The sequence below is a fragment of the Dryobates pubescens genome, chromosome 11 (assembly GCF_014839835.1).
Source record: "Dryobates pubescens isolate bDryPub1 chromosome 11, bDryPub1.pri, whole genome shotgun sequence".
Taxonomy (NCBI): Eukaryota; Metazoa; Chordata; class Aves; order Piciformes; family Picidae; genus Dryobates; species Dryobates pubescens.
Window position 1 is genome coordinate 31,355,784 of NC_071622.1, and position 14,374 is coordinate 31,370,157.

A 14,374-nucleotide genomic window follows, 5' to 3' on the forward strand; every position below is an offset into this window, starting at 1 on the left:
TTTCCCCTTTTTTCACCTTTCAGTCCTCTCCCAGCACTCTGCCAAGAGAGCTGCTGAGTCTCCCATGACTTTTTTTTTTCAGGAGGAGAAATCACTAAACAGTAACTTGTATACTACCCATGGCAGGGTTCCAGTCTTGAGGAGCTGGGAGGGATGGGTGGTTAATCATGATGCCATCCCTCACATGGTTCAACAGTCTAGAAGCAAGATCTGGTAGATAATTTACAAACCAGTTCTGAACATATCATCACAAGCCAAAACTAACTTGTTCTAGAAGGTGCACTGTTGATTTTTCACATGGGCCATGATATCCCTCTCTGGTTTCTTCATATACTGGGTGTATGTCCCATCATTTCATAGTTCCTGGAAGCAACTGGGGAGAGTTGTGGCTGTTTTGCTGCACAAGCCTTTTTGTCTCTCTCTTCCATGGACTAGCATTTCCACATCTCCCAGATACCTGCTTGCAAAGTGGTAGGATTGATCTGAACAGAGTTGTTGTGCAATGGCTACAGCTACCAAGGGAAGGGAGCATTAGAAATTTGTGTTTGTACATGAGGCAGCGGAGTGTGAAGTTGTGGACTCTGGAAACCTAATGTCTAACAAGATGGTTTTAAGGCCAGGGATGAAGTTTTGGGGTGATTTTGACAAATGACTCCATTTTTTGTCTTTAATTTTAATGTCTGTGTAATAAGAGCAACCTTATGAAGTTCTTAAAGTGTGATGGTCGTGGTTGTTAAAATGTGGAAATTGCGGAGCACCAGGTAAAAGCTAAATTGTAAGAAGGACACAGAGCTGTTGGAGTGAGTCCAGAGGAGGCCACAAAGAGGATCCAAGGGCTGGAGTGCCTCTGCTGTGAGGATAGGCTGAGGGAACTGGGGTTCTTCAGCCTGAAGAAGAGAAGACTCCAGGAGGATCTTAGAGCTGCATTCCAATACCTGAAGGGATCCTACAGGAAGGCTACAGAGGGACTTTTCCTGGGGGTGCCTAGAGACAGGACAAGGGGGAATAGGTTGAAGCTGACGGAAGGTAGGGGTAGTCTGGATCTTAGGAAGGACTTCAGCATGAGTGTAGTGGGACTCTGGAATAAGCTGCCAAGGGAGGTTGTGGCTGCCTCTTCCCTGGGGGCGTTGGAAGCCAGGTTGGATGAGGCCTTGAGCAGCTGAGTGTGGTTGAGAGGTGTCTCTGCCCATGGCAGGGAGGTTGGAGTAGATGATATCTAGGTCCCTCCCAGCCTAAGCCATTCTGTGATTCTATTTTCATTTATTTACTAGTGCAATTGATTACCTTTGATCAAGTGTGCAGTCTTATTGCTAGGGCAGGCTCCCAAGAAATGGAAATATAAGTTGATGTTGTAGATACACTGTGGCAAATAATGCCTTAGATGAATTTCAGAAAGTTCCTTTATGAAATAAAAGCTTGAGATTAGGAAAAAAAACTAACCCTCAGTAGCAGTTTTTTACAGCAGAGATATAGTTCAATGTTGAGAAAACTGTGTTTCTTCTAGAAGCAGCTCCATTTGCTTGTGGCAGATAAGTATGCCCGTGAAGTAAGCTTAAGCTGTTGGCTGTTTTTTCCTCTGCTGCTTGTTGGGGTTTTTTCCCTGGGAAAAAAAAAATGAGGGAGAGAGAGAAAGAAAACAAAACAGCTTATAGCTGGGGAAAGTGTGCTAGAAATGACCTTCAGCTTCCATGAAAACAAATTTCATGGAGGATTAGCTAGTGCAAGGCTTGGAAGCTGGAATGCATTTGAAATGCCGTCTGAGTAGCATAAAGAGATGTGGTACCTTGAAAAAAAGCGAGGAAGCTAGAAGTAAGAGGGGGACTGTTCCTGGAAAGCCCTTAAGTTTTCCTAGAAAAGTGGGGAATGGTCCACAAGCAGATGTTTGTGTAGAAGAGTGATGGAGCCAGCCCAAGCTGTTCTTTGTTTCAACAGGGAATCGTTGCCGCGGCTCGTTCGAAAGGAGAGCATAAACAAAAGATCTTCTTAACAGTTTCCTTTGGGGGAATCAAAATCTTTGATGAAAAGACAGGGGTAAGTAAAATGATCATGTAATGGCACAAACCTGAGCCTTGCCATGAATGTTTCTCTAAAAGCATTTCCTTGGCTGGGCAGTGATATCTCACCAGCACAAGCACAACGTGAAGCATCTGCGAAGCTCGATAAAGGGTTGTCAGACATCAGAGCAAGCCATTAGGTGACTGAGGTGTAGAGTGTGGCATGGGGATGTAGCTGGTTGTAAAGCCTTGTCCTGGATGATCCTGCAGAACCACCTGGGTACACAAGATGCTCCTTATGTGAATAAACACTCACAGCTCCAAGCCCAGAAAGTGGCAAGGGGGTATTTGTTTTCCTCCTGCCAGATAAAGAATTGCTTCTTGGAAATACCAACCCACTGTTTGCAGAAGGTTTTAGCAGTGCAGACTGGTGTCTGTGTCCATATGGGCTTTCTCTTCCAGCCTGGATGAGAAAGCACAATTGCACCCATCCTCTGGGTGCAGCTGAAGCACTCTTGGCAGTACAGATGGAATGAGTGCTGACAGTCTAATAACAGGGGATTAGGATTAGAAAATAAAATTGCCTGAGATTGGACCCCTTGTGTCATGGGAGGCTGGAACAAGCTGGAACAGGGGCCTGTGAGCAACCCTGGGAGAGGGAAGCTTTTTCACTATGATGCCTGAACTAGGAAGAGAAAAGGAAGCTGGGAGAGCTCCTGGGTGTGGAACATGCTTAGTTAGGGTTGCCCTGAAGATGCTCATGGGGAATGGTAAGAATTTCTACGAGGTCCTTCCTTAATTCCACATGAATGCAGCTGTAGTCTCCATAAGGTGATGTATTCCTTTGAACAGCAATGATGCTCTTCTGTGAGGTAGGCAGGAACCATAAGACTCAGAGTTTTTGCGTTGTTGATGGGAGCAAAAGTACATACTGCATAGAACTGGAGGTAGAAGCTACTGGAAATGTTGAGGTTGCTGTTTGAGCCTGCCAGGCAGCACCTCGGAAGTTGCAGAAGACTTCCATGCATGTCTTTGCCACAGCAATATCGTGTTTGATTTTTCCCTAAATTGCTCTGATAGCTAGAAAGAAAAACCCCAACAAACAAACAAAAAACAAACTAAGCAAAACATTATACTACTTAGACAGAAAGCAACAACACACAAACTGTTTTAATCCTAATTAAGGAGATTTTTACAGCATTTTAAGCTCTGCCTTGAATTTTAAAAAGCCCTTGATTTAATCTTTTGAAAGATTAACTATTTAACATGACGCCAGAAATAAAACCCTACTGATGATAGATGAAATTATCTTTGCCAGTTAATTTATATTATTAGAAAATCAATGTCATTGAGCTGACTGATACATAATACAAGCAGTTAGTAATGAAAAGCTCATTTTGGAGTGTGTTGTGTACAGCACGTGTAAAGGATTCCTACCAAAGCAGTGGTTAAGAGAACATTGCTGGGGTTACAGCCTGTGCTCACAAGGCAGGAAGTGTCAGGGTTAGGGCTGCCAGTGCAGTTGTGGTTGGGTCCTCTAATAAAACAGATATTAATTAGGGCAGTGCTTAACTGTGTGATGACATGCTTGTTATTGTGGCTGGAGGGTAGCAGCCCCAGTCAGCCTGCAGAGCAGAGTGTAAAACACTGAACAGTGTGCTGAGATTGTCTTTTCTTTTTTGTCTGCAAAGTGCCCTGAGGCCACCAGTGCTTTCCTAAGAGTTGAGTTGTTTTGGGGGGAGAATAAAGGAAAATCACAAAATCAAAGAAGGTTAGGAGTTGGAAGAGACCTCTGGAGATCGTTGAGTGCAACCCCCCTGCCAGGGCAGGATCACCTAGAGCTGGCCACACAGGAACTTACCCAGATGGGATTTGAAAGTCTCCAGAGACAGAGACTCCACAACCTCTCTGGGCAGCCTGTTCCAGTGCTCCATCACCCTCACCATACAGAAGCATCTCCTTGTATTGAGACAGAACTTTCTGTATTCTGGCTTGCATCCATTGCCCTTTGTCCTATTACTGGGCACCAGTGAAAAGACTGCCCCCATCTTCTTGACACCTGTCCTTGAGGTATTTGTAAACATTGATCAGCTCATAGAATCAGAGAATTGTTAGGGTTGGAAGGGACCTCAAGCATCATCTAGTTCCAACCACCCTGCCATGGCCAGGGACACCTCAGTCTATATCAGGTTGCTCACAGCTGCATCCAGCCTGGCCTGAAAAACCTCCAGGGATGAGGCTTCCACCACCTCCCTGGGCAACCTGTTCCAGATCCCCTCTGGGCCTTCTCTTCTCCAGGCTCAACAGCCCCAGGTCTCTCAAATTTTCCTCATAAGAGAGAGGTTCTATTCCCTGAATCATCCCTGTAGCCCTTTGTTGGACTCTCTCCAGTAGTTCCCCATCTCTCTTGAACTGGAGCACAAGGGAGGCACTTGTCCTGTGGCACTTGTCTCTGAATGTCCCACAAACACTGGATTTATTTTCTTAAAAGAAGGAGGGGACAGGGGGATGTGTTCAGAAGCAAAGGTGTGGTTAAGCCAAACTACCTTTCCTGCAGTGTCTTTCACTCTACTATCTGCAGCTAGGGAGGTGGGGACACAAGAACAAGTCTCCTTCATTTCATAATTTTGACACCCTCTGCTCTAAATCTGACATAACTGTGTCATCCTTAGAGTAACCCTGCCAGTCACTCACTGAAGCTTAGACTGAAACCTTTAAATCCACCTTCCAGATGTCTGCCCCTGAGCTGTGAGAGTGATGGACAGGAGTATTGAATTGTCCTTCTTGAAACAGAAACTGTGACAGAGGAGAGCTTTGCGCATCAGGTTTTGTGTGATTTTTGAAGGCTGCATTGTGCTTTCTATACCAAGTTGTGAAGCAGAGGTGCGTGAACTCCTCTGCTGGTTCTTCACAGCCACCATCCCTTTGGCTTTTCCCCCACCTTGGGTATCCCCATGTCCCAAAGTTTCGTGTTCTTGTCCTGCTCTTTTCATAGTGTCTCTCATCCAACCTACAGCTGTCATTTCATTCTTGTTTCTACTGATCATCACATACAGTCTCAGCATCAGAAATGCACTTGGTAGCACCAACAGCTGGTGGACAGAGCCCACTAGCGTCTCTGGGCTCTCTGAGCCTGCAGGAACAGTGCTGTACAAGAGACTAATGTTTAGGGGCGATGCTCTGGGGCTCATCCATACAGCTTTGGCTCCTTGTGGTGTAATGCTAAGAGATGCCAGCTGTTATAGTAGTAAATTGTACCCTCTGTGTAATCTCATCTTGATGTCTGCATGCTAAATCACCTCCAAAGAAAGCAGAATTACTCCTGTTACGTGGAGCCTCCCAGAAGGCAAAAGATGGATAATTCAGTTAGGTGATGCAGGACACTGGTAATCCTGGTCAGAAGCAGCAAAGGAAATCCCACATGCTGGCAAAACTAGGGGTGTGCAGTTGCCTGGCCTGGCTCTTTTGGTAGGAAGGACGCAAAAGGGGTTGCTAAAAGGTTGTGTTTTGCTCACACAGATTAGCTGGTACCCATGTGACCCTTAAGAGTTTATAAAGTTTGGAGGCTGGTGTTTACATTAATGCAACAGAGAAGAAAAAAAATGTTCTTAACAGGGAACAGCCTAGAAAATGAGAGAATCATAGAACTGTATTGGTTGGAAAAGACCTCTAGGATCATTGAGTCCAGCCATCAACCCAACACCACTGTGGCCATTCAACCGTGTCCCCAAGTGCCATGTCCACACATTTCTTGAACACCTCCAGGGATGGTGACTCCACCACCTCCCTGAGCAGCCTGTTCCAATCCCTGACCACTCTTGCAGGAAAGGCATTTTTCCTACTCTCCAATCTAAACCTCCCCTGGCACAACTTCAGGCCATTTCCTCTCCTACCACTGATACTAAGGAGAAGAGACCAACGCCGACCTGCAAAACCTTGCATTTGCTTTCTCCTCCTTTAACAGCCCTCACGTGGCTTTCTCCCTTAGTTGCACTTCCATGATTTTGGAATTCCCCAAAGGACATTGTGGGCCAGGGTGCTCATTTATTGTTTGTTTGGAATGGTTAGTTACCTCTCCAGAGAGGTAATTTTTATCACTGGCTCTTGCTGTCGTGTCTGCCATAATGGCAGACTGGTGTGATAGAAAAGAGGAAAACTCTTCTGAAGAAATATAGGCTCCTGTATCTTTGGTATCTTGTGGGCTACTATTGGATTTTCATTTGTCACAATAAAAAATCAATTTGTAGCTCAAAACTAGCAAATTTTTTAAAATTGGCAGTGTCATAGCTGACATCATACAGATGATTTAGGGAAATTGCTCCATAATTCATTATTGATGATGGGCTCTAGTTGAAAATTAGAAGCAAGGCTTTTCCCCCCTGTACTTTATAACTCTCCTCAATATGTTCCAGACCTAATATTCACCTCCTCCAAAAAAATATTGATTTTAATAATGCTGTTATTCCAGGCATCAGGAATTCTGCCCTTTGAGTAAATTTATCCATGAAAAGATTAGGTTGAAGGTGGAATATCATTTGGGAACAATTTGTCTCAGCAAGAAATCTGACTGAAAGGATTTGCTGTGAGTTTGTGATGGGGATGTGATACACTTCATAGAATCACTTCATTTGGAAAAGACTTCTAAGGTCATTGAGTCCAACCCCTGACCTAACAACACTATGGCCATTAAGACATGTCCCCAGTGCCATGTCTACAGGTATATTTAACACCTCCAAGGACAGTGACTCCACAGAATCACAGAATCAACTAGGTTGGAAAAGACCTCAGAGATCATCAAGTCCAACCTATTACCTAATACCTAACACCTCCTGACAACTAAACCATGGCTCCAAGTGCCACATCCAAGTCTTTTTTGAACACCTCCAGGGACGGTGACTCCACCACCTCCCTGGGCAGCACGTTCCAATGGCCAATTACTCTTTCTGTGAAGAACTTTCTCCTCACCTCCAGCCTAAACTTCCCCTGGTGCAGCTTGAGACTGTGTCCCCTTGTTCTTTCAGGAAGTTGTAGAGAGCAATAAGGTCTCCCCCGAGCCTTCACCTCCCTGAGCAGCCTGTTCGAATGCCTGACTACTCATGCAGTAGATAAATTTTTCAAAGTATCCAACCTAAACCTCCCCTAGTGCAACTTGAGACTGTTTACTCTCATCCTGTTGTGTCAAATAATCTGAATAGGTCCCTTCATACCACTTTTCAAATAGTTGTCATTGTATTTGGAAAATGATAGAAGGAGCCCTGATGAGCAGAGCTCACCTCTGCTGAGGTGCAAGCCTATGCTTGGCACATGCTGTTATATGGATTCCTCTTTCTGCTGGAGGAGTCTGCTCACATAGACAGGCCATCACAAATTGCTCTGCTGTTTCATGTCCCAACATTCACTGAATCACTCAAAATTTTATGTCATGTTCACCTGTAGTGTGCCAGAAATTGTCATTGTCATGGGCTTTGACCCTATCTTTTCTCACAAAAGGATCTTTTTTATCGCTACCTGGAGTACTGCATCCAGTTCTGGGGCTCCTATTACAGGAAGGATCTGGAGGTGCTGGAAGGTGTCCAGAGAAGGGCCACAAGGATGATCAGAGGGCTGGAGCTTCTCTCCAAGGGAGACTTGACTGAGGGAGTTGGGGCTGTTCAGTCTGGAGAAGAGAAGGCTCCGAGGAGACCTTCTTGTGGCCTTCCAGTATCTGAAGGGGGCTACAAGAAAGCTGGGGAGGGACTTTTTAGGGTGTCAGGGAGTGATAGGACTGGGGGGAATGGAAAAAAAACTAGAAATGGGTAGATTCACCTTGGATGTTAGGAAGAAGTTCTTCCCCATGAGGGTGTTGAGACACTGGAAGAGGTTGCCCAGGGAGGTGGTGGAAGCCTCATCCCTGGAGATTTTTTAAGGCCAGGCTGGATGTGGCTGTGAGCAACCTGCTGTAGTGTGAGGTGTCCCTGGCCATGGCAGGGGGGTTGGAATTGGATGATCCTTGATGTCCCTTCCAACCCTAACAATTCTATGGTTCTCTACCCTCATATATTAACCATCCATCCCACCTGCCTTCTGCAGAGTGTCTGCCAAATGTATACCTCACCTGAAGGAAGTACATTGTTAAGGTGAGAGGAAATGGGTTGAAGTTTTGCCAGGGGAGCTTTAGATTAGACATTAGGAAAAACTCCTTTACTGAGAGAGTTGTGAGGGCTTGGAACAGGCTGCCCAGGGAGGTGGTGGAGTCACCATCCCTGGAGGTGTTCAAGAAGCTGTAGTGCTTCAGGATATGGTTTAGTGGTCATAGTAGTTGGGCTGTGGTTGGATTTGATTATCTTAAAGGTATCCAGCATTAGTGATTCTGTGATTCTGAGATTATTGGTTGTTTTTTTTAACGTAGCTACTGCAACTGTTACTAAACCCAGACTTCTTCTAACTAATGCCACTTCAGAGATGTCATGGATTAGATGGCAATAATTTTTGATCATTTGTTCTGTCATATTCCTCCTGCACCCTGCTGACATCTCAAGACATCATCTCTCAACCACAGGGTGGCACAAGCTGAAATGTGGTTTTCATTAGCAGACTTCCATGAGAGTTCTTTTGTGTTTTCAGAAGCAAGCCCACAAATGATCGTGTTGTGCTGTTTAATGGTCTCCTCTTGCTGGGTGGAACTTAGTGGTGAATGTGTTCCTTGGAAAGCAGCAAATCCCATAACTCTCAATATAGCAAGATATGCAGAATTTTTAAAGGACCTTCATTGTTCATTAGCTATTTATGAGTATTATTTTGTTAATCACACACATCAGGCTATCTCCCTGTGATAGCTTAGTAATGCTTCATTAGATGTGCATGACTAATATGGTCTCCATAAAGAGGCTGTAATTGTCTCATTGTTTATTTATGTAACAATAAATCTTTGTTTACTGAGGGCTACTGTCCCAAAAATGTATTTAAAAATAATAATTAGATTCTGTAAAATGCTTGGGGAAATATTTTCTGAGGACGGGCTGAGGGAGCTGGGGTTGTTCAGCCTGGAGAAGAGAAGGCTCCAGGGAGGCCTTAGAGCTGCCTTCTAGTATTTGAAGGGAGCTACAAGAAGGCTGCAGAGGAGCTGTTTACAAAGGCCTGCAGGGATAGGATGAGGGGCAATGGTTTGAAATTAGAGAGCAGATTTAGATTGGATGTTAGGAACAAGCTCTGCACCATGGGGGTGGTAGAACACTGGAACAGGTTGCCCAGGGAGGTAGTTGAGGCCCCACCTCTTGAGATATTCAAGGTGAGGCTCAACAGAGCTCTGGGCAACCTGGTCTAGTGGAGGATGTCCCTGCTCAGCTGCAGAGGGGGTTGGACTAGTTGACCTCTGGAGGTCTCTTCCAACCCAAACCATTCTATGATTCTGTGATTTTTCTGCTGCATCAATAATAAGGTATACATTAAAACTCCTGTTCTTTCTAATTGCCCTGGGTGATCCTATCTGGGGATTGGACTCAATCCCTGGAGATCCCCTTCCAACCCCTAACATTCTGTGATATCATACAAAGACATGATTGTCCCTTTCTACACTGGCTACAGAGCTCATGATTGTGTTTCTGCTTAAATCTTGATGGTGTCCAAATAACTAATACTCATAGCAGGTGATGATAATCCTGCTGGTCTCAGATTGTTCTCTTCTAGTCAGATAATGTTGTGGCCCTGACACGATCCAGCCACAGGTTTAGATACCTACATCTTACCCATCTTCCTGACCTTTTAAGCTTTGCTGACCTTACTGTGCTCAGATTTTTCCAAGTTGTTGCTAAGGCCTCTGTAAAGCATTTTCCAGATGGTTCTTAGACTTTTATCAGGTTTTGCTGGATTTGCTGCTCTTCTCTGTTTGGATGTAAGGGGTGATGTTAATTCTGCTGATAGATTGCTAACAGGACAGCTGAACTTGGCTGAAAGAAAATTCTAGCAAGACTAAAATTGTCACTGTTGGCAGAAGATGCCTCATTTAAAATCTACCAGAGGTACTTCTTGACTTTGCTGGAAAGCTGTTGATTCTGGCATCTTTGACCAGAAATGGAGGTACGGTTATGGATCTGCGGCTCTTCCTTGAAGCACATGTGCTGGAGCAGATGAAATGTCAAACTGTCAAGTCTCTATCACTGAGCATCTCTGAATATTCAGAAATAGAAATAAAAGCAGGAATTAATTTTCTCTGCTCTCTGCTCTCTCTGCAGCAAGCAGGGGGGGGATGATGTGATCAGTTCACTGAATTTCTGTGTTTGTGTGGCATTGGCAAAGAGATTGGGAATGGCCCCTGCCTGGGTGCTCCTTCCAGCTCCAGGCCAGAAGCTCCCAGAGATGGGTCTTGTCCTGTTCATTTCTGTGAAATAGCAAAGTTCCTCCTCATGGCTGATCTCAGGTGGAGCACTTTGTTAGCATCCTTAATTTATTAGCTGATTTTGAATGAAATCCTGCTTCCTGGCCACCCTGACTCTCATCTCTGGATTTTATCCCTGTGTTTCTAATTTCTCTTTCTCTCTGCTGCAGTTTTCATCTGGGCTTTCCCAAGCACGCTCTGTCCTTGATCCCTTTTTCTCCCTGCTGTGCTTTTGATCAGACTTTCTTCATTTGCAAATATAAATTTGATACTGTGTCAAACCAAATGATGCCAGCCCTGTCTCCTCCTGTTCAAATCTCAAGCTGTCTCTCCTTACATGTTTAGCCAACAGTTCAAGCTGAACGTGGCTAAACCAGGCTTTTTAATCCTGACTCCCAAAGGTGCTTTCTCTGACCTCCTTTTCAGAGTGCCGAGGCAAATATCAGCATCATCTATTATTCAGCTCTGGAAATCCAGCAGCCTTTTGCACTCGGTGTTGTTTTTGATTCTCACATGCAGGGTAGCTTCAATTCTTGCAGGCTCTTCTTCTCTGCTCTGAAATAGGGCATTTATTGTCAAAACACAGTTTAAACCACAGCCCTGCCTCTCTTCATCTTGTGTCTGAATTGTTTTCCTTTTCCTTGTCCTTGACAAACATGACTGTTATTTTTGAGAGCCATCGTGACTGCCAAGATTGCTGCCTCAGCTCATTCTTCCAGTCGTGTCACACTTTGCATTCCTACACCGAATCTGCCTTCTCTGTTTTATCAGCCCGTTGCCTGACTGCTTTGCCCAGGCTCTTCATGACTCTTCACCCACTTTTAAGGAGTCATTCCACAGTACCAACTTTCATAATGCAGTTACTCAGTTTTCAAATACATGACTCCGAGACTCTTCCCATCCTGCCCATCAGACTTTGGAGGAATCTTTTGCACATACTCATGGCCAGTCCTGAGGGCCTCACCACAAGAAAGATATGGACCTGATGGAGTGGGTCCAGAGGAGGGCCACCAAGATGATGGAAGGACTGGAACACCTCTCCTATGGGGACAAGCTGAGGGAGTTAGGGTTGTTCAGCCTGGAGAGGAGAAGGCTCAGCAGAGACCTTAGAGCAGCCATCTAGTACCTGAAGGGGACCTACAGGAAGGCTGGGGAGGGACTGTTTAGAGGGGCTTATAGTGATGGGATGAGGACCAATGGTTTGAAACTGGAGAAGGGGAGATTTAGGTTGGACATTAGGAGGAAGTTCTTCACAATGAGAATGGTGAAATACTGGAGCAGGCTGCCTAGGGATGTGGTTGAGGCCTCATCCCTGGAGATACTCAAGATCAGATTGATGTGGCCCTGAGCAGCCTGATCTAGTTGGAGATGTCCCTGCTGCGTGCAGGGGGGTTGGACAAGATGACCTTTTGAGAGTCCCTTTCAACCCAGTGCAATCTGTGAGTTTGTGATTTTCTCTTCAAATCCTTCCTTAAAACACTCCCATGCTACAAACCTGTTAAACTCAGTGGTGCTGGGACTGCTGATACCTTGTGGTGCCAGCCTGTCATGTAGGTCTGTGCTGCCTTTTGCAGTCACCCTCTTGGCATTTGCCTGGGATGAGGCCAGCCCATCTAGTGCCTTGTAGAGCCAACCCATGAAATCATTTCTCTGGCCATCTGTCATTTCCATTGTTGCCTTGGAGGGGCTTGAGAGTTGGTTGCCCAGGTCAAATCAAACCATGCCTTCTACCATGTCAGCCTGGCATTCCAGGGGTGAGCCACCCACTGTGTACTGATCCGTGAGAAAAGGATAGAAGAGCAATGGAGGGCATCTGCCAGGACAGTAAATGAAGGACTTCTCCATGAGGAGGAGCTACTGCAGTTTTGCATCTCAGAGACGTTCCAAGGGGCATCTGGCCCTTAGCTTTCCATGTTTGGAATGAAAGTGTAAACTCTTTGGGATACAGGGTTAGTTTTTAAATAAGAAATACCTGTTTATAGGAACTTTTGGTAAAAGGTGTTGGGTCTTAGACCATGCAGAGGATTTCTTAGGACTGCCCTGATAAAAATATGATGTGCTAACAACAAAGAGCACCCTGAAAAGCCGCCTAGTCTGTATCTGCATTTGAAAATGGTAGCAGCTAGAGCCTTTCTTGTGTGTTAAGAGGTATTGTGTGCATTGTCCACAGCTTCCTCTGAAAGATGCCTCTGGCCAACTGGGAGTCTTGCTCTGCTGCTTGACAATTTCTCATCTTTCTACTTGTAAATATGAATAGTGCAACATGGCATTTACAGTGCTACCTGCAGTAAATGTATCTACTTAGAATATGGCCAAGCAGGGAACTTAAACCCCCTGTGTATTACTCTTATAAGGTATACACAACCTTCTCCTACGTTAGAGGGGAAATGATAACACATTTCATAAATAACATGTGACAGTTAGCAAAATGTAAATGTCAGAAGAACCTGCTTCCATAATTGCATCCCTTATTGACTATTGTAATTCATTTCTAACTGGCCTTCCAAACCATGCCTGGACAGTTTGGATGATTCAGAGTGCTCCACAGGGATTTTTAAATAGCCACAAGTTCGCAGAGATACATTTTGGAGATGCCCAGTTTGCTGTCTGAAGATTGTAAAAGCCTTCTGTACTATCATAGAATGGGCTGGGTTGGGAGGGACCTCCAAAGGTCAGGAGGAGAAGAGAAGGCTCCAAGGAGACCTAATTGTGGCTTTTCAGTATCTGAAGGGGGCCTGCAAGAAAGCTGGGGAGGGACTTTTTAGGGTGTCAGGGAGTGATAGGACTGGGGGGAATGGAAAAAGACTAGAAGACTAGGTTAATTGTATTCTATTCTAAATGGGTAGATTCAGATTGGATGTTTGGAAGAAGTTCTTCCCCATGAGGGTGGTGAGACACTGAAAGAGGTTGCCCAGGGAGGTGGTGGAAGCCTCATCCCTGAAGGTTTTGAAGGCCAGGCTGGATCACTGTGAGCAACCTGCTGTAGTGTGAGGTGTCCCTGCCCATGGCAGGGGGGTTGGGACTGGATGATCCTTGAGGTTCCTTCCAAGCCTGACAATTCTATGATTCTATAATTAGGATATGGAAGCCACGTTGTAGTGCAGTGTGATTTTTACCTAATAGAAGAGCACTCAAACCATGGCTTGAGGTGGGGGAGTTGCTTGCAAGTACTGATATGTTTAAGCCAGTTTATTAATATATTAACAAGAAAAATTGGGGGGGGGGGAGGGGGGGATGACACTAGAAAAAAATAGTTCAGGCCTGTTTTCAGCACATACAGAATTAGGGTGGCTAGATTTCAAACTGCTCAGGAAAGGATTTAGCAGGATAAATGCGGACATTGTAGTAGCACAGGACCCTGAGATGCACTGAAACCTCCCTGGAGAGCAGTGAGGGACACAGAAAGTTAGGTCCCCCTTTGCAATGTGCTGTTCCTTCCTCTTGGAGGTGGCTGGGGAGCATTATGCCCTAGGTGTGCTGCTGATATTCCTTCCAATTCAGTGCATTTGAGCTGGTAGACTGCTCTGCAATTTCCCTTTTGCCCTGGTAATAGCAACACTAGCAACAATGCCTCTGAATTTCTGTGCTAACTTGTAGGCTGGTTAACCTCTTCTATTGCTGGGGTCAGCTGCAAGGGAGACGGATGACCTTTGCTGTCAGTGTAATGGGAGAGGAAAACTACAGCAAGGTTTACTTGTAAAGTTACCTGGACTTTGTGAGATGATAATAATAGATCTCTATTGGCAATAAAATCAGCGGATGATGTGCTGCCCTCGGGAACATGCTTATGTTTACAAGGGAAGCTTGCACTTCTTCAAACTGATAGTTCAGGAGGACAAGTAAGTGCCTTTTAGGCTGCTTAGGTTTATGTGCTAAGTGGCATTGTGGAAGGAGAAAATATATAATATATATAGGAAAATCAGTGTTTGCCACTGGATGCTCTTATTTATCAGAAATTCTTTACAGCGAGGGTGGTGAGACAATGGAAAAGGTTGCCCAGGGAGGTTGTGGATGCCCCCTCCCTGAA

At 45.1% G+C, this 14,374-nt stretch overlaps 1 protein-coding gene across 11 annotated transcripts in view; it reads left to right on the forward strand.

Moving 5' to 3' along the window:
* DAB1 (DAB adaptor protein 1) overlaps window positions 1-14,374 on the forward strand; it is a 285,116-nt gene that overhangs the window by 213,515 nt on the left and 57,227 nt on the right. For all 11 annotated transcript variants that reach the window (XM_054165128.1, XM_054165127.1, XM_054165126.1 and 8 more), the window contains one exon: window positions 1,933-2,031. In XM_054165128.1, the coding sequence (XP_054021103.1) occupies window positions 1,933-2,031 (99 nt within the window). The remainder of the gene's footprint in view (window positions 1-1,932; window positions 2,032-14,374) is intronic.